Here is a 20711-nt window from a genome sequence, read left to right as displayed (position 1 = left end):
TTAAACAAAAAATCATGCTTAAAACATCTGTTACATGTAAAAAACCGAGAAATTAAAACCAAGACAAAAAAAACAGAGTATGTGAACTTGCCTTCAATTGGGTAAAAGGCTGGATCTGAGATAATCTCTAAAAGTAAAGCCAGATCTGTAAAATATAATAACAAAGAACAGATTAAATTGATGAAACCGGACAACACAAGAAGAACAATCCATCTTTTTCAGATCTGAAGTAGAGATGGAAAAAAAACTTGCCTTTTCCTATGAACAGATGACTGCGGATAGCAGATCTGGAGAAAATATATAAAAAATCTCAGGTTAAAATCGTGAAACAAGAACAAACTGATCAAATAAGAAAGAAGGACATAACAAAAAACTTAGCTTTTTTAATGCGGATCTGAAGCATATGGGTAGAGAGCCAGATAGGGTTTGAGAAATCGAAGAGAGGTAATGATTATAGCAGTTTAGTGTTTCTCGATGGAGAGAGAGAGAGAGAGAGATTGAGTTTTTTATTTTGGTGAGAGACAGAGAGGCGGACGAGTGGTGTTTATTTGGAGCTTTCTCGATTAACTTATTTTTATTCTGAGTTCCTGTTTTACCCTTGTAACCCTATCACATCTCATAAGGTTTCGAAGACTTGGCTTTTGTCTTAAAAAGTTCTCGGATTCTCTTTTTTATTCGAGGAAACAAAACAAATAATAATATAATAATCCTAATTATTTTTCTGGAGGAGAGAAGCCTTGTTTTGGGCTGGAAGAATCATTGAAGTCACTCAGTTATTATCACTATCCAATTTTCTATTATCTTATGTGTAAAATATTTCAGTTCTTATAATTAGTTATTGCTGAAACATATCCTGATTGTATCACAAACATCTGCAATACCGTTTGCTTATCCATAAAGCCATATCCATATGGAGATGTTTTTTTAACAGTTAAAGTAGTTCTAATCCATTTTGAGTACTTGTATTTGTTTCAAAAACTCCTACAATTGTGTTGACTCCTCGTGATGACGAATTCATGGAGGAATTGGAACAAGCAGAAGCAAACATAGGAAGTAACAGTGGGCATAAATCGTCACGGAATGATACTGATAACGAAGGTTTTAACAATGATGTTGAAAAGTTGTTTTTCGTTGATAACGATACAGAGGAAGTTGAAGCAGTCACGGAAAAACCTGAAGATAGTATGCCCTGTGGCGGTTATGATAAGGAGTTTTGGTCAAATTTCTTAACAGATGATTATGGTGGCTCCAATGCTAATGAGTTGATGGCAACAGGAGGTTTAGATGTAAGGTACGGGTCTAACAATAAGGTTGTGGGCTCCAATCCGGATGAAGTGGTTTTCTGTACTGGCAGCGGAGTCTTTGATCACGCTATATATGTGAATGGGGCTGGCGAAAGTATAAAGACAGAGCATACAAAAAAGACCCCACAAGTTATGAAAGGAAAGATGGTCGGTGGAGTTGGAAGCTCTCAGGAAACGAGTAATGAGGTCAAAAAGTTGGAGGAAGTGGATGACGAGGAGTTTGACATCCCACCTTTGTTTGAGGACATCGAGTATGAAGTTGATAACTTACCTGATTTGGACATTGATGATGATGGTAAAGGTATATACCAGGGAAAAGTGTATGCGAGCAAAGAAGATTGCCAAATAGGATTGGCTATATTTGCGATAAAGAATCAGTTTCATTTCAAGCAAACAAGAACAAAATGGAATTATTTTGTTCTCAGTTGCTCAGATGAGAAATGTGATTGGAGAATATTGGCCACTGTAATGAATGGCACAGGTTACTATGAAATTAAGAAAGCGCAGCTTCAACACACATGTTCGGTTGATACTAGAAGGCAGTACATGAAGAAAGCAACGTCAAAGGTGATTGCATCTGTATTTAAGGCAAAATACAGTGAAGCTTCTGCTGGTCCTGTTCCAATGGATCTTCAGCAACTTGTACTAGAAGATTTGAGGGTTTCTGCGTCATACAAAAAGTGTTGGAGAGCTAGGGAATCAGCTTTAACAGATGTTGGCGGGAGTGATGAAGAGTCTTATAGCAATTTGGCTGAATATTTGCATCTTCTGAAGTTAACAAATCTAGGGACGATAACACATATAGAAACCGAACCTGATATTGAAGATGAAAGGAAAGAGAGGTTTTTATATATGTTTTAGCTTTTGGGGCTTCAATACAAGGTTTTAAGCATCTGAGAAGGATTTTGGGTGTGGATGGAACACATTTGAAAGGAAAATACAAGGGGGTTTACTCACAGCAAGTGGTCAAGATGCAAACTTCCAAGTGTATCCACTCGCATTTGCTGTGGTGGATAGTGAGAACGATGATGCATGGACTTGGTTCTTTACAAAGTTGGAGAGGATAATAGCTGACAGCAACACACTCACTATATTATCAGATAGGCACGAATCGATAAAGGTAGGGGTGAAGAAGGTATTTCCGCAAGCACATCATGGTGCATGTATTATTCACCTATGTAGGAATATACAAGCAAGGTTCAAGAACAGAGGATTGACGCAGTTAGTGAAAAACGCTGGATATGAGTTTACGAGTGGAAAGTTTAAAACGCTTTATAATCAGATTAATGCCATTAACCCCCTTTGCATAAAGTATCTACACGACGTAGGGATGGCTCATTGGACAAGGCTATATTTCCCTGGCCAGCGTTTCAATCTGATGACTAGCAATATTGCTGAAACGTTAAACAAGGCGTTGTTCAAGGGGAGATCGTCACATATTGTGGAATTGCTAAGATTTATTAGGTCTATGTTGACACGTTGGTTCAACGCGCGTCGGAAGAAGTCACAAGCACATTCAGGTCCAGTACCTCCGGAGGTTGACAAGCAAATTTCAAAAAACTTGACAACATCAAGTGGAAGCAAGGTTGGTAGGGTAACCAGCTGGAGCTACGAGGTAGTTGGGAAGCTAGGTGGTAGCAATGTTGTTGATCTAGAAAAGAAGCAGTGCACCTGCAAGAGATATGATAAACTGAAGATACCATGTGGTCATGCTTTGGTGGCTGCCAATAGCATTAACCTCTCGTACAAGGCTTTAGTTGATGATTATTTCAAACCACACTCATGGGTTGCGAGTTACAAAGGAGCAGTATTCCCTGAAGCAAATGGCAAAGAAGAAGACATACCCGAAGAGATCCCACACCGTTCCATGCTTCCACCATATACTCGGAGACCATCAGGGAGGCCTAAGGTAGCAAGAATACCATCAACAGGGGAATATAAGGTTAGATAAATATTTTGTAAATCTCGTACATTGTCTAATCTTTTGAAAAACTAACCAAACTAATGCAACATGTTGGTTAACATGGTAAACGTAGAAACCTAAGACAGGAAGGACGCAGCAGAACAGGTGCTCACGCTGCAAAGGATTGGGTCATAACAGGACAAGTTGTTCTAATCCAATTTGAATTAATATATGTATGATGATTAAGTAGTTGCTATTTTTTTTTGTAAAATATTTCAGTTCTTATTGTAAAACTAGTTGCTATGTTGTTTGTAAAATATTTCAGTTCTTATAATTAGTTATTGCTGAAACATATCTTGATTGTATCGCAAACCTCTGCAATACCGTTTGCTTATCCATAAAGCCGTATCCATATGGAGATGCTTTTTAATAGGTAATGTAGTTCTAATCCATTTTGAGTACTTGTAGTTGATTTTTTTAGATTGGGTCATAACAGGACAAGTTGATCTAATCCAATGAGAAATTTTATTTTTGAATTTAAGTTGTTAATTAATGTATGATCTGTAACTAGTTTCCATGTTTTTGTAAAATATTTCATTTCTTATTGTAAGATATTCCCATAAATGTTTTTTCGTTTCTGTAAACCTAGTTCTTGATGTACCAAATATAAGTATATATGTTTATTTATTGTGTTAAAATAGTCTATAATTAGCATATCTTGCTAAACCGCAAGTCTGTGCAATCCCGTTTAACTATCCACAAACTCTTATCCATATGGAGATGATGTTTTAACATGAAAAGTAGTTATATTCATTTTTAGTAATTGTAGTTGTTTTTTTAGATTATTTTTTGTAAAGCCATTAATTTATGTAATGATTAAAGGTATTTTTGTTGATTTGATTCAAAGTAAAGCTTGATTGCACCAATTATTAATATATTTTATGATACAAATCTCTATTCAACGTAATTGTATACAGATAGAACTATCCAATTTTCTATTATCTTATGTGTAAAATATTTCAGTTCTTATAATTAGTTATTGCTGAAACATATCCTGATTGTATCACAAACATCTGCAATACCGTTTGCTTATCCGTAAAGCCGTATCCATATGGAGATGTTTTTTTAACAGTTAAAGTAGTTCTAATCCATTTTGAGTACTTGTATTTGTTTTTTTTAGATTGGGTCATAACAGGACATGTTGATCTAATCCAATGAAAAATTGTATTTTTTGAATTTAAGTTGTTAATATTTCAGTTCTTATTGTAAAACTAGTTGCTATGTTTTTTGTAAAATATTTCAGTTCTTATAATTAGTTATTGCTGATTTTATATCCTGATTGTATCGGAATCCTCTGCAATACCGTTTTCTTATCCATATGGATTAAATCTGGTCATGAAGGGAAATCTGCAGCTTTCTCTGTCGAGACACTATCCCGAGTTCGTTTAGATAAAAGCCCTGACTTCATCAACATGTCTTCACCCGACTCTGTTCACTTCTCATTCTACTCCAAATGTCTTGCAAAAAGAAACCCTTACGCTATGTATCTACAGAGCTTGAGGCTAGGGTTCTGTTCTCTCGACATGAAAGGCGCCATTTCATTACTGAATGATTGTAAAGATGTCATTCCTATAGCCAAGCTTCTTTACATTGCGCTAAACCGCTGCGCAGGTAATGAAGTATTAGACGCGTTTAATACTTTCAAACGAGAGAACAAGTGTTTTACAGATGTAGATATCATGGCCAAGACACTAATTGACCACATTTCTGATTTGGAACCAAAACGATTCGGATCTTACGCTGAGCTCTTTCATTATGAGGATTATCCAGACTGTTGGGTCATCCATGAATTTTACAACGAATATAATGGTGAGAGATGTTCACATTGCGTCTACTTCTTCCTCTTCAGAGACATCCTTTTGCTTTCCTAGTTTATTTAAAAACATGAGTAACTCACTTTCAGAATATAACTATCTCTTCTGTTTCCCTCTTTTATCTAGTTTATTAATGTAATCTTATTATGAAGTTGTATTTCTCTCTTGTATTTAACGTTTAAACTAGTGAACATCTTTCTCGTTTATCATAACTTATAGGGACTCTTTCGATTTTGGAGCATGCATAGCAAAATTTTCCGACTATACTAATTCCAAAAATACTTAAGATTGGTTATATCTGATTGGTCTGGGGCTTGTGGATAGACATATAAATATTCATCGGATGGAATGGGGAATGGAAGAAAGTTAAACAAATCGTGATTGTTTAGTAACTGTATATAATTATGCTCAACACTGGATAATTATCTATAATAAACGATTATAATTAAAACTAAAAAAAATAAAACTAAAAAAAAAGGATAATGATCTAACTATAATTGTGCTCTAACCATAATGTTCCCGGATTTGTCTCGAACCATAATAATCCCAGTTTTAAACCTGATTGTGGGAATATTCCTGCTATACAACAGTTTCTCAATATTTCCCGTAGAAGGAATTTTAGATTTGTCTTTCATGGTGAAAGAGAAAGATAATTGTTAATATATCCATATTAATTCATCCACAACATAACTGTATAAATTCGTTTGTCTGATTGAATAATTCACTATGACTGGTTTTAACGTATTTGTAATCATAATTAGCTCGAATGATTTACAAATCAACAATAGTTCAAAATACTCAAAATTATTTATTTCTCTTCGCATTGTTAACTGATATAAATGTTAGATGAACTTGAAAATAAATGGGGTTATGGATGGAACAAACAAATAATATGATACAAACCACTAAAACATTCAACAGCAATGTAGAGATAAGATTATTTTGTAGGAATGGGGAATGGAAGAAACTTAAACACTGGAGAGCTAACCATAATTATCTTCTCATAATAAACGTAATAATAATTAAAAAAAAAAAAAAAAAAAAAAAAAAAAAAAGATAATGATCTAACTATAATTGTGCTCTAACCATAATGTCCCCGAATTATGCTCGAACCAAAAAAATCCTAGTTTAAAACCTGATGGTGGGAATATTTCCGCTATACAACAGTATCTCAATATTTCCGGTAGAAGGAATTTTAGATTTATCTTTCATGTTGAAAGAGAAAGATAATTGTTAATGTATCCATATGAATCCATCCACAACATAACTGTATTAATTCGTTTGTCTGATTGAATAATTCACTATGACTGGATGACATTTATATTAAGATTTACAAATCAACAATAGTTCAAAATACACAAAAATATTAATTTTGACCTCTGTTTGTAAACTGTGTTGTTGATTTGTAAATCATTCGAGCTAATTATGAAACAACTCAAATCATTTGCCATCCCTATAAACCGTTTTCCAAAAGCTTAATAATCAACAACTAAAAGGTGTCACAATTATTATACAAATGATTTGAGTTGTTTCAGAACTATGACTTGCGTTTTTGTATATGAAATTGGTTTAATGGAATTCAAGTGGTAGCTTTTATATTTAGAGTTAATATATAGTGAATATTAACTGAACCCGTACTCCCCACTAAGCTTCATCCCTCACGATTGTGACCTATTAAGAGAAACATCCAATTAATTACTCTGTTTTTATTACTCATTTCTAAACCGTTTTGATCAGTACTAAAACTTCTCTCTCCATCACATCTTACTCTTTCGTTATTCGCAACAAATTGACAAAATGAGTACATCATCGAAATGTCTACACTCTATCACACAATCTAGCGACACACAGGTTAAATTTTTCAATTTTTTAAACAATATAGTTTACATTCATTCCACAAAGTATATGTAACTTCTATAAACTTTCGTCTTCGTTGTCAACAGAGGAAGATTGCAAGATTATACATTCCGGAACCAATTCTCGCACTAATTGTTAGCCACGTTTCAGAAGAAGGAATTGAGGCTCTGAAAAACTGGATTAAATCTGGTCATGAAGGGAAATCTGCAGCTTTCTCTGTCGAGACACTATCCCGAGTTCGTTTAGATAAAAGCCCTGACTTCATCAACATGTCTTCACCCGACTCTGTTCACTTCTCATTCTACTCCAAATGTCTTGCAAAAAGAAACCCTTACGCTATGTATCTCCAGAGCTTGAGGCTAGGGTTCTGTTCTCTCGACATGAAAGGCGCCATTTCATTATTGAATGATTGTAAAGATGTCATTACACGCAGAAGGCTATAAATACGGAATAGCATGTCTTGTCAAAGGGGGATTCCGCGAGGACACTTAGAGACTAAGAGCAGCTCGTCAGCTCTCCCGTCTCAACCAGCTCGTCAGCTCACCCGTCTGAAGCATCTCGTCAGCTCATCAGCTCGCCAGTCTCAAGCAGCTCGTCAGCTCACCCGTCCGAAGTATCTCGCCTAATGTAACCGTCTTGTCTGGACCAATTAACTCATTCCAGTAGCTCTTCTTGCCATCATCATAAACAGGAGAATCTTCAGGGTCATACTCGTCAGGAAACTCCCCACAAGGTAAGCCAGTCACGGAAGCAAATTCTAGTAGTGAAAATCTCATTGGGTGTCCACCAAAAACTGTCCAAAACTCATACTTTTTCTTAGTAAGCAACTGTCTACATAACAAGGCATGAATGACCTTACCCGAAGTCGCAACCCTACTAACTGGCAAATGGAATAAAGGACCAAAGCAAGACTGAAGTATAAAATCTAATTCCTCTGTCCCATCAAAAACCTTCTTGATAAAGGATAGAATATCCGGTCTAGAGTATACGTTCAGCCTTCCCCTCGGATAATGATCGGTGGCGAAGAGTCTATTTGGAAGGTTTGAATCCCACTGAGAAGATGGTTCCTGAGATGTCGACCCTGTTCATTGGCAAGAAACCAGTTCAAGAGATAACGATTATTAACGAGTATTTGTACAAACGTCTGTGCTTAGCTACAAACAATTGGGAAACATTTTTCGATTCAAAAAAAAAATTGCAGAAACATTCAGCGAGAAGAGGATTTCTTCTTCTGAGTTAATTGGACCAAAATAAGATGATTGGAAACGATTTGTACCTTCCATTGAGTATTCCGATCAGTGAGAATCAACTGGAATGCTAATGAATCTGGCTTACGAGAACAATAAATCGAAATCGAATTCGATTATTGCAGAGATTTGGGGGAAATTACTATTTGGTTTTTATTCAGCGAGTATAGACTCGCCTGAGTGGCGGATTGATGGACAGCGACGGAGGAGTCGCCGGATTCGGAGCAGGCGACGGATTGGGAGCAGTGGCGATGTGGAGATACAGTAAATTAGGGTTTTTACTGGGTAAGCGGTTTTTTACAATCGTGTTGGTAAATGAAGATTTTACAATCGTGTTGGTAAATGACAGTAACTGATAATACGTGGTTCAACCGGAACCGGATTAGAGAAAACCGGCTAAATTTGTTATGTTTTATTAAACCAACGATTTCAGGGTAAAGGGGTAATTATACTGAGTTAAAGTGACTAATGGTTTTAAAGTGTTCTATTGTGTCCAAAGTTTTGAAATAGTGCCTCTACGTGTAATATTCTCATATTTTTATTCTGAGTTCCTGTTTTACCCTTGTAACCCTATCACATCTCATAAGGTTTCGAAGACTTGGCTTTTGTCTTAAAAAGTTCTCGGATTCTCTTTTTTATTCGAGGAAACAAAACAAATAATAATATAATAATCCTAATTATTTTTCTGGAGGAGAGAAGCCTTGTTTTGGGCTGGAAGAATCATTGAAGTCACTCAGATTAGAGGACTTATAAATAAGCCTTATTGTGGAGATTACTTGGGCTTTGTTGAGAACTTATGAAGCACATCTTTGTATTTATTTCATTTTGTCTATATATGTAGAGATCTATGTTAAGAAGTTTATATGCGAAATACCTTTTAAAAAATAAATCCTATCAAAAGTCCGGACACTGTCTTTGTGTTGATTTACTTTGTTCTCATTAGGTCTTGAAGTGCTTGGATCAGTTTGTAATGAAAATTTACCATTTCTATTCGAAAGTGAATTGATGGTTATGAGAACTCGTATGACGCAGTGTTTATTCCTACATATGCATCCGAAGAATCGTCATTCAATCATAATAATCTTGCATCTATATTATGAGGCCATTGTGGTACACGTTTGAGTCATCTCTACAAGCCTGTCTTCGATCGTCAATTCAAGATGCTGAAGATTCATATGATGGAAGATATGATTAAAGATGGTGAAGAGAAGAGTCTTGACACTTTCGTGATATCCAGGCAACTTACCACTTTCACTGATCTCACGGTTTGTCTTTCTACAAGGTATCAATTACTAAGTTAATCTTTTTGTTTAGGGCTGGGCATTTGGCTCATCCGTGATAGTTGAATTTAAAGTGAGACTTGAGCACTTAAGAGGAAAATCAATTCCTATAGCGTAATTCATCTTTCTCGCTCCATCTTCCTTTGTTTTTTTGGCATCTTAAACTATGGTGTTATCAAAATGGCAGTTGTGCACATTGCTGAAAGTTAATCAATGGTCAGACTGTAAAGTTAATTTCCTTATGTCTATGAAGAAAACAAAAATTTAATCCACCTTTTTGGGATATTATTTTGTTGATCAGAAGCTTGTTTAATGATAATTTTTTTTTTTTTTTCAGAAAGGATCGTGTGACCATTAAATTGAAAACGGTATATATGCTTATACGATGACTATACTATATATGCTTATACGAAAAGATGACTATACTATACATTTGTCGAATTAGATGCTTATACGAAAAGATGACTATAGCTGAGTGTAAAACCTGGCTGCTTAATATCCCCCACATCATTAAACGTTACTTAGATATATTTCTTTAAGTCAACAACTAATGAAGTAATAAAAGACCTAGAAGCCATGAATGAATCTGCGTCAAAGCATCCAAAATGATGGTGTTCTCGTACTATTCGCAGTCTATCTCAATTGATAGCGATTTCCTCATCAATCCAGCGCCACTTATATCCTTGACCGTTTCAAAACCAGCTCCGGGTCGAATCAGCGAGTCGGGTCAACATCACCTGAACAGAATGTTCGCGAGGCGGCTCACTTCGTTCTTCGAAGGATCTTCAACCTCCAGGTACCCAAAATGTTACAATTAGAATCTGATCGATTCCCCTTTAGTAGAGCATTAAACCATTTGTCCAAATAACTTCCCTCATAGTCTTTCTCCTGATTCGGACTAAGTTGAAACTTGAAGTTTAGGGGATGATTAAACCTTTGTTGACGTTAGAGCTAAGACCATTGGAATAGATTTCTAATCTCTGTAGCTACTACTTTGACCATAATTTCTAATAGTTTTGTTTTTTTGGTCAACCATGTCTTAATCAATTAGGGTCCTGGCTAATTGCAAGTCCTTGATTCATATGAATTGTATTCAAGTATGCATCTCGATTGATTGTTAGAATCTCTTTATTTCACAATCAATCTAGTCTCGACTTGCTTATATACAAGACTATGTAATGTAATTTCTCTCTTGTTATGTGATCAGACTGAGTCGTTATGCGGCACCATCGAATCTTATTCACGTAAGACTAGTTCTCTAGATGAGTAATTTTTTTTGGTTTTGTATATATTTGAAAAAGCTCCTCCTTGCTTCTTTGTCCTTGCCAGGAGTAATTTTTGATTCAGCAATAGCTAATACATTACTTCTTAGCTGCCTACAGTCTGGTCTTTTAAGTCTTTTATCTTGTTTAAAGTTTGAAAATTGGTGATTTTCTGAGTTGCTATTGTTAGATTGGGTTATTCCTTGTTGGCTGCTCTGAATATCTCACTTAGATCCCAAATATACTTCTGTGATATAGGAGTTTTCAGTTTTGGGGAAGAGTCGTAGAGATGTACATTTGCTGAAGCTTCTATTGAAATGGCAGAATCGAATTCGATACCTTCCGTTGTTATCAATTCCTCTAAACAGAATGGTCCTATCATCGTGATTGATAATTACGACAGCTTCACTTACAATCTCTGCCAGGTTTCATTTCTAACACAATCTCAAATCTTACTAGGCTCGTTAGATTTTTGATGTGAAAGCAGCTGAATTTGCATTTTGTTAGAAATGTATTCAAGTATATGCATTGTGATTGAATGTTAGAATCTCATTAGTTCACAATCCAATCTACTTTCGACTTGCTAATAGATAAGACTATGTAATGTTGACCATCTGTTGTTAATGTGATCAGAGTCGTTGCTATGTCGTGCCATCGAATCTTATTGTCGAAAGCTCCTCGTTGCTTGTTTGTCGTTGTAAGGAGTAATTGTTGATCCAGCAAAAGCTAACACATCACTTCTTTGCTGCCTAAAGTCTGGTCTTTTAAGTAGAATCTTTAATCATGTTCAAAGTTTGAATTGGCGATTTCCTGAGTTGCTATTTTTGACTTTAGATTTGTTATTCCTAGTTGAAATATCTCGCTTTCTCATGAGATTTTGGCTGCTCTGAATATCTGACTTAACGCACATAGATACCAAATATACAATTTGATCATGTCTTACTTCTAGTTCTCCACGCAGAATAGTGTCAGGTGCATACTATTTATTGTGATCGTTCTCTTGATATGGTTTCTTCTGCTTTAGTATAAACAAAATTTTGAGAATTGCTATCTATTTCTACAGTATATGGGAGAGCTACAATGCCATTTTGAAGTTTACCGCAATGATGAACTTACAGTAGAAGAGCTGAAAAGGTAAGAAGAAACTATATGCATTCTGTTTAAAACGTAATCTGGCTAATCGACTGATGTTCATTCCTTTATCATTCTCTCCCTCTTGCAGAAAAAATCCAAGAGGAGTGTTGATTTCTCCTGGACCTGGTAAATATTTTGGCCTCTGAAATTTCTCCTATAATTATATGCTGGAGAAGTGGATAACACTTTTCTTGAATTTGATAGGTACCCCTCAAGACTCTGGGATTTCCTTGCAAACTGTTTTGGAACTCGGACCACTTGTTCCTTTATTTGGAGTATGTATGGGTTTGCAGTGTATAGGAGAAGCATTTGGAGGTTAGTTGCATATAAACAAGACATCTTATTTTCCCGTATCAGTGTTCAAACATGGTTTTGTTCTTTATTCTATGCATCCACAGCTTAAATGCAATTTTGTTTGAACATTGATTAGGAAAGATTGTGCGGTCACCATTTGGTGTTATGCATGGGAAAAGCTCAATGGTTCACTATGATGAGAAAGGAGAAGAAGGCTTGTTCTCTGGATTATCAAAGTATGAATCAAAATCAATTTTTTTTGTGTGTTGTCTAATATAGTTAATCATAAGTCTGTAAAAATGTGTAATAAAACAAATCTGGTTGGTTTCAGCCCTTTCATTGTAGGTAGATATCACAGTCTCGTGATCGAAAAAGATACATTTCCTAGTGATGAGCTCGAGGTTACAGCATGGACAGAAGATGGTCTGGTTATGGCTGCCCGTCACAGAAAGTACAAGCATATACAGGTAAAACCCGCACAAGTGTGTACTGTAATCTTATTGCCCCCTCCATTCAAAACAGAACTCTTGAAGTCTTGTAAACATTGTTCACAGGGAGTTCAATTTCATCCGGAGAGTATTATAACAACTGAGGGCAAGACAATTGTCCGCAATTTCATCAAAATCGTAGAGAAAAAGGATTCCGAGAAGCTGACGTAGACTAGCCTGAATGAGAAAATCTGCTGTGTTCGAATAGTGCCTCCCTGTAATAATATTTGCCAATGCAAAATGTTCCTTGCCATCTTCCCATTGTTTCTATCATAAAAATTCGACTTGTTCCTCCACTTTTACTTAATTTGTGAAATGTGGAAAGCAGAAAGCTATGGTTATTTAAGCATGCCTAGCGACAAAAATTGCCGAGGGTCTTTCAGTTTTTATTTGGTTCCTAGCTAAGCACCTACCCAAAATGTGTCTAGTACTTCTTTCACTACAGGACGAACCTGTAAAGGCCAGATAGTATTCATAATGGTGTAAGAAACACAACATACATGAGATGAGATCAGATATCACTTTTCGTATATATAAGATATGTATGAGATATGTACTCCATAATTGGGACTAACTTAGAAGTAAACGCAGAAACAGACTAACTTATATGAGATATGTACTCCATAATTGGGCTAACAGTACATGAAACCATGTCATGCTTTGCTTAAGGATGGTGCAAGTGAACAAGTGACTAGAACAATGCTTTGATAAATTTACTAGCAGACGACAATGCAAGAAACAAATAAGGTACCTAACCATCTCACTGACGAAAAGTAAGAAACTTAAACCATGACAAGAGTAAGTTTGAGAAGAGAAACTAAAAGAGGAGAAAGATAACATGGAAATGTAACTGAGAATTGACTAGCAGTCTTGAGAACTGCAAGGAACAGAAAACTAAACATGTCTTTCTTTCCTTTTGCGCTGTTGGTTGACTTGCACTAAACTCGGAAGGTAAGTAGACGAGCAGACAAGCGGGGGACGATATGTAGTCGGAATATGCCCGGTTCTGGGACAAGGTTCCCCGACATTGGGAGCTACTCCTAGAGTCACAGGTTTAAAGAATCCATCCTTTCCACTGATAAAAGCGGTGTGGTAACGAGCGCTCTCGGTGCTTAGGTATCCGTCTAGATCGAAAACCACAGCGACTTTCTCATCCTCGTCAATGAAGAAGGTGGCACCCATATCATTGTCAAACCGAACACCAGTGAGTGCCAATGGTCTCATATCCACTGTCAAAAACTTGCTCCAGGACACAGAGTTGGGCTCAATACTAGTAGTAACCCAAAACTCAACTGTGGTAAACCGATCATCACTGTGAAGACCCTCATTATGATATAGCACCGCGAGCTGCTGGTCTCTAACACAAGAGAGGGTCACAGTCGCATCGATAGTAGAGTGAAACGGAAGAGGCAGACGCAGACCAAATGTCTCTGTTGTAAAATCAAAACAGAGTAAGAAATCTTCAAGATCGATTATGTCGCCATCTTCATCAATTTCACCACTGCTGCTATCCTCATGCGCAAAAAAGTAGGTATTTCCCTTCACAGAAACGCCGTAGAGGGGATGATTAGGGTCCATTTCCCCGTTGGGAGTGACCTCGAGAACCCTCCATGAATTAGAGCGCAAGTCGTAGATTTCGTACCTGTAAACGGAAACGTTTCTTGTCTGCACCATCCTCAAGATTTTGTGGTTACGGTTGATGTCGTATCCAAGAGCATAGCTGTCTCCTATGTTGGATTCTGTTCTGGGTCTGATCCATCTTGTTTGCCCCAAATAAGGGTTCCAAACCACGACCCTCGAGTTGTCCTTAGCCACGCATAACAACAAGCCGTCGCAGTGATACACTCTAGATATCTCGACTTGATTAAGCAAATCTACCTGCTTTATAGATAGATCCATCGTGTCTTCTTCTTCCTCCTTGCTGCGACGGAGATGGAATCTAACTGAACAGACCTTTGAATCCATCGTCATAAACCCCAAAAACTGCGCCGCTGCTTTACCCAGAACCCGATCTTTGGTTAAAGCGTTCCATAATTTGCAAGTGGATCGCACCGCTCTCAGAGATGTTATCGGAATCCTCGTGAGGATCTTCTCCCCTACCAGCTTCGGTGGAAGATCGCACATACTCGTTCTCTTCGGTTGAAGATCGCACATTCTCGTTCTCTTCGGTTGAAGATCGCACCTCCTCCTCCTCATTCTTCCAATTTTCGACCACAATTGAAAATTAGGGTTCTCCTCTCTCGTAAGTAATTAGGGTTCTTCTCTCTTAATACGTATCCTAATACGTTATAATGTACAACAATTATAAATACGAGTAAAAAAATAAAAATAAAAAAGGAGAGGAATTTACCTTTTCCTAATGTGAAAAATGTATCCAAGTCAAATTCTTTTTCGTTTTAAATTATTTTATTATTTTTATTAGTTCTGTTCCATTTTCTTTTATTTTCAGTTTCAATATGTTAAATTGGTACAGAGTAAAACTATTATTGAACTACAACTTAAGTTTCAATTCAATTTGGTTTTGGAACAGTTTGATCGGTTAAAATGTCCCTATGATTAGTACCTAAAATAGTTTAATGTTACAAATTTTACTGTATTCACAAGAGTAATGATCTTCCATTGAACAAACAAAAATCCCACATTGGTACCATCTTTGGATAACGAATCCAAAAAGAAACAGAAACGATCAAGGCTTTTGCGGGATATGGTTGACAACGAGCACATACTCTTCAGTCCATGGTAAGGTGACGTGCTAAGTCAGTGTGCAGTGCATGACCCGCCTGCATTTGAAAGATAATACTATTGTTTTCTTTTCTCGAGAAAACTATAAGATGTTTTTTTTTTTTCTTTTTTGTGCAAACTATAAGATGTTAAGCTAGTATTATTTACCTTATATGCGACTATGTGAGCCACGGGGAGTCCTCCATTTCCGCCCCGTGAAACAAGGGAGAGGTCACCGATTAGGTCAAGAATCTTATGTCGACATGCTTCATCATCAAACCGCAGAGGAGGATTCATCCATCCATGCTCAGCGCTGCATTAGAGACAGTTTCAGTTGAATATTGTGTCCCTTTAGTCATCAATATGCAAGATTATTTACCTACAAACTATGGCGTTATCCAGAGAACCTCCTTTAATGAGCCCTGCTTCACGCATACGCTCCACCTGCAAACAAAACCCTCAGACACAGATGGTTGAAGAACGAACACCAGTTTACTGATTCCAAAGCTCCTAAGCAACAACAATGGATCTAACTAACCTCTTCATAGACACAGAAGGTTCTTGATGATGCGATATCCTTTGCAAAAGAAGACTCATGGATAGGTCTCCAAGAAAACCATTGGCAGCCTATAGCAGGCACCTGTAAAGTTCATCATCATACACAACAGACCAAGTCAATAACAATTTATGTACAAGCAGAAAATAAGTCAAAATGCCATTAGACTGAACCTGTGGGAAGTCGATACCACAAGTGATCCGAGTCTCTAGAGCGGAAATGCAGCAACAAAAGTATCGTTCTTGCAAACATACACAGGCTTGTTCACATGTGCGACCATCTTCTCTACACTTTCACCATCATGGTTTTGAGCCGCGTTTATGCCAACTCCTTGTATCGCATCGACCCATTCTTTAGCTGATCCATCAAAAATAGGGACCTGTCACTTGGTTAGTGTTGCCTACACTCATCATCTCCTCCAGTGTACCAAGTCTATAAAACTAAGAGCTACACTGCACAGCAAGATGTTGACAATCTCTATAGCATACAAATCCAGTCAAAATAGACAATACGAGACATTGATTCGACCTATGATTACTCAAAATGTATGTATTCAGGTAACAAACCTCGACTTCTCGATCATCGGAACTTTCGCTCTCGATTTGAATCCTGCAATTATCAACTCCCTTCGCCTCAAGAGCTGATAACAAATGCTCAACGGTTCGGATTTTGAGCTCATCTTTCAACAGCGTCGTGCAAAGAGGCGATTCCTGAGCAAATTCAATCGACGCAGGGATGAATCTGGATCGAAACTCGAAGAACCTACCAGCTCCGGCGATCTCCGGATTTAGCTTCACCGTCGAGAACTTACCGGAGTGCAGAGATTTTCCTTTCACTTCCACAGATCCTGCGAGAGTTTGCTGTAATCGTCCACTCTACAGTATTGAACCCCAAGACAAAAAAAACACACTCAAAATGATTCCAATGGATAATAAAGTCGCATATACATGTAAGCGTGTGCGGGAGAGAGGTTTACTGGATTCAAGGAGACTGTCGGCGACGACGCGGCGGAGGAGTATCGGATCCAAATGACGAGAAACGACGGCTTAGTGGCTTTGACGGTGACGGGGAGTCTCATTGATTCAACGTCTGATTAATTTTAACCATGCCCGGATTATTGATTTAAGTAAGTACTAGGATATACTAAACCGGAATCAAGAAACAAATAATGTATAGTAAACCGGAATCAAAATTCATGTTATGCAAATATCCCAATTGTTCCACCAAAAACCATTTTCTTTGTGTGATGCTTTTCTCAATTTCACATAATCTCCATTTTTGAAGTCTTAATCTTCTAATTATCATCAAATCTACCTATATAATTAAAAGGAGAAGTACAAAGTAAAGAATGCCTAAAAAATTTAGAAATATTACAGCAATTGCCTCTAAATTATGGCATAAAGAAGCGATTAATTGAAATTGAGAAGAAAACTTATCATAATTGAAAAATCTGATAGTTGCTCCAAGATCCACACCAAACACTATGATCATTCGTCCCTTTTTCTTTTGCCTGTGATACCTTGGTAGATTTGAGTCAAACTTGGAACATAATAAAACATACATTACAGAGATGATCCGACTTCAAAACCCACTTGTTTCACTTTGTTGTCCTCTCCAAAAATGTGTACCGTGGTTTTTCCTTGGTCTCTAATATTATCACAACACACGACCACTCTCTTCTTCTCGTCGACCAAGAAACTTCCGCTTTCCCCAATACAACGTTTAGGCTGCAAATCCAAAGCTAAGACCATGCTCCACGACACCACTTGTGTCTCACCAATCTTATTTGTCACCCATATTTCTGCCTTTGATTTAATTCCGCGTTGCGATAACATGGAAAGTTTCTCTTCTCTAACAACGGATAGAGCCAGAGTTGCATAACAAGGATACTTATTCGGAAGACATAGACGTTCAAATCTTTCTGTCGTATAATCAAAACTGATTAAGAATTTGCCAAGCCGTTTCTCTTCTTCACCACTAGCAATCCAGTAAGTCTTTCCCTTCAAAGACACGCCACGACCAATATACCCTAATTTGAAGTCCAAAGTGGCATCAATAATCCTCCATGAATTGGAGTTAATTTCATAAATTTGGAATTCGTGGTCGTAGCCAAAACCAGTGTGTGCCAATATATTGTAGCTATTATTTTGGTAGGATCCGAGAGTATAGTTGTCATATAAGTCATGGGTTGAATCCACCTTGTTTGACCAGTACACGGGTTCCATACCGCGAGCCAAGTATTGTCCTCCTTGGTGACGCAGACGCATAACAATAAGCCGTCGCAGTGAGAGACTTTATATATCTCGAATTGATCTTGATCTAGACAACTAGGATATTTAGGGTTGATTAGGGTAAATTCAACTGTGACTTTTACATGTGGAAGTCTATGGAGATCGACACTCATCGAGCGTACCCTAAGCCCTTTAGACATGTGAATCAGAAACTGCTTTGGGCCTTTATCCAAGTGTTTTCTTGTGAATCTCCTATCCTTGAATAAACAGTTCCATCCTTTGCAAGTAGACCCTAACTGTTTCAAAGACATAGCTGGAACGCGGTAGAGTATCTCTTCTAACAAATGCTCTGGAAGTTCCGACATCATTGTCGTTTGATCAAATGTTGGTTAGGGTTTTGTATAGTACTTCACGTTTATATAAATCCATGCTCAGGCGACGAACAATTTAAGTTACTTTTACGGCAAGTCAACACTCTTTAATTCGTTTCCTATAAAAAGCGTCTTTCTTATTCTCTTCAATCTTCAATATATGAAAGAGCTGAGGAATATGGAAATGAAAGACCCGAAAAAATGGAATATGCACATTATGACAAATCACTATGTAAATGTTTGATTTACTTAGTGAAAAGTGCAACATCTTAACTTAATAAAATTATCTTATACCATCTTAACTATTTTTTTTTAGTTTTATTTTCTTTTAGGATTATGCTTCGTTTAATTAAATTGTTCACACTGTAAGGTTGGACTGAATTCATAGTATATATTTATAAAAATGCAAATTCTTACATGCATAAGGATGAGGAGAGAAAATAAATCACAATCCTAATGGAACCCATAAATTACGTTACCACCCTTTAAACAAAACTATTTCATAACAAAAGTAAACATGCGTTGTGAAATAATGATATGATAGGCATATATTAAGGAGTGGTATTAGAATAAAGAAGCGATTAATTGATATTGAGAAGATAGCTTATCATAGCTTATCATAATCGAATTTAGATGTTGCATTGTGGTACCAAAGTGGTGGTATATATTACCTTATACATATCAGCATTTCGCATGAACCATATATGAGTATTAATTAGGTGCCATATGCAGCTAGTCTTTCTACTACACGCCACAGAAGTAACACGTAATTAATTATGTGTATCGGTTTATGTAATGCCGTAAACTATGTGTTTAATGTGTCCAATCACGTCTTATCATCTATAGTATGCGTTTGTTCTTTTTGCATTATATGTGTATTAATTAGGTAGACACTGAGATTCGTATGATACGTTCAACCGAATCGCATAACTCTATATGAATCTAAAGTCCACTTACTCACTACAATTAATAGTTTATGGTAGCTGTTGATGCACGAATCACACAAGTACGAAAATGGGATCTCTAGGGAAGGAAGAAGAATCTTTCTATTAATGACGAGCCCGCGACTTAGGCGGATTGGACGGATTACAAATGATGATTTCTTCAACGAGCATAAATGGAGTAAGAACGAGCCGATTGTAGATGAAAGACGAGCTTGAGGCCGGAAGACGATCTTCCGAGGAAGAATAGAGTTTATTCGTTTTATAGCTGAACCTTGTAAAAGGTTGCCTACGTACCCTTAGAAAGGGATCAAGCCACACGTAGTTCATATTGTGATAAACGAGCTAGGCCATTATTGGAGGAAGGTCGGCAGGTAATTGACGAGCCGGCAGATGTGCGACGAGCTGGATGGCTTCTCGAGACGTGCGAGTAGGTTAGTTATTTTGGGCGGGCAGGTCGGAGAGACACTTCGGACGGACGAGTAAACGAGTTACTCAAGATGGATGGGCAGACGAGGTACTTTGGACGGGTGAGCTGACGAGCTGCTTGATACGGGTGAGCTGACGAGCTGCTTGAGACGGGTGAGCTGACGAGCTGCTTGAGACGGGTGAGCTGACGAGCTGCTTGAGACGGGTGAGCTGACGAGCTGCTTGAGACGAACCGGCTGGCGGGATACTTCGGACGGGTGAGCTGACGAGCTGTTTGAGACGGACCGGCTGGCGGGATACTTCGGAGGGGAGAGCTGACGAGCTGATTGAGACGGGTGAGCTGACGAGCTGCTTGAGACGGACCGGCTGGCGGGATACTTCGGAGGGGAGAGCTGACGAGCTGCTTGAGACGGGTGAGCTGACGATCTGCTTGAGACGGGTGAGCTGACGAGCTGCTTGAGACGGACCGGCTGGCGGGATACTTCGGACGGGTGAGCTGACGAGCTGCTTGAGACGGGTGAGCTGACGAGCTGTTTGAGACGGACCGGCTGGCGGGATACTTCGGAGGGGAGAGCTGACGAGCTGCTTGAGACGGGTGAGCTGACGAGCTGCTTGATACGGGCCGGCTGACGAGCTGCTTCGGACGGGAGAGCTGACGAGCTGCTTGAGACGGGTGAGCTGACGAGCTGCTTGAGACGGACCGGCTGGCGGGATACTTCGGACGGGTGAGCTGACGAGCTGCTCTGTGTCTCTGCGTGTCCGGCGGAATCCCCCTTTGACAAGACATGCTATTCCGTATTTATAGCCTTCTGCGTGTAG

General features: G+C 38.0%; 3 protein-coding genes and 3 pseudogenes across 6 annotated transcripts; 3 read left to right on the top strand and 3 right to left on the bottom strand.

Moving 5' to 3' along the window:
- Positions 1 to 1016: 1016 nt before the first annotated feature.
- Positions 1017 to 5138, top strand: AT1G24967 (annotated as a pseudogene; the record flags this gene model as incomplete). The annotated part of the gene is made up of 1 exon: positions 1017 to 5138.
- A 1740-nt stretch (positions 5139 to 6878) lies between these two features.
- On the top strand, positions 6879 to 9583 carry AT1G24938 (annotated as a pseudogene; the record flags this gene model as incomplete). Its single annotated transcript has 8 exons — positions 6879 to 6932; positions 7025 to 7302; positions 7408 to 7551; positions 7630 to 7671; positions 7965 to 8066; positions 8385 to 8470; positions 9287 to 9450; positions 9500 to 9583.
- A 1461-nt stretch (positions 9584 to 11044) lies between these two features.
- Positions 11045 to 13174, top strand: AT1G24909 (Glutamine amidotransferase type 1 family protein; the record flags this gene model as incomplete). The annotated part of the gene is made up of 7 exons (NM_102317.1): positions 11045 to 11152; positions 11791 to 11861; positions 11950 to 11987; positions 12066 to 12176; positions 12292 to 12391; positions 12487 to 12622; positions 12710 to 13174. The coding sequence occupies 7 exons, from the start codon at positions 11045 to 11047 to the stop codon at positions 12812 to 12814; spliced, it is 669 nt and encodes a 222-aa protein (NP_564224.1). The 3' UTR covers positions 12815 to 13174.
- Positions 13175 to 13324: 150 nt separating this feature from the next.
- Positions 13325 to 14923, bottom strand: AT1G24881 (F-box family protein). The gene has a single exon (NM_001123876.1). It carries the CDS (start codon positions 14837 to 14839, stop codon positions 13538 to 13540), a length of 1302 nt encoding a protein of 433 aa, NP_001117348.1. The 5' UTR covers positions 14840 to 14923; the 3' UTR covers positions 13325 to 13537.
- A 2499-nt stretch (positions 14924 to 17422) lies between these two features.
- Positions 17423 to 18115, bottom strand: AT1G24879 (annotated as a pseudogene). The gene has a single exon.
- Positions 18116 to 18701: 586 nt separating this feature from the next.
- Positions 18702 to 20679, bottom strand: AT1G24851 (uncharacterized protein; the record flags this gene model as incomplete). Its single annotated transcript, NM_102315.2, has 1 exon — positions 18702 to 20679. One exon carries the CDS (start codon positions 20677 to 20679, stop codon positions 19903 to 19905), a length of 777 nt encoding a protein of 258 aa, NP_173877.1. The 3' UTR covers positions 18702 to 19902.
- Positions 20680 to 20711: the final 32 nt, after the last annotated feature.

Source organism: Arabidopsis thaliana (assembly GCF_000001735.4).
Source record: "Arabidopsis thaliana chromosome 1 sequence".
Lineage (NCBI taxonomy): Eukaryota > Viridiplantae > Streptophyta > Magnoliopsida > Brassicales > Brassicaceae > Arabidopsis > Arabidopsis thaliana.
The sequence above is the reverse complement of the archived record's forward strand: the minus strand, read 5'-3'. Positions and strand labels throughout refer to the sequence as shown.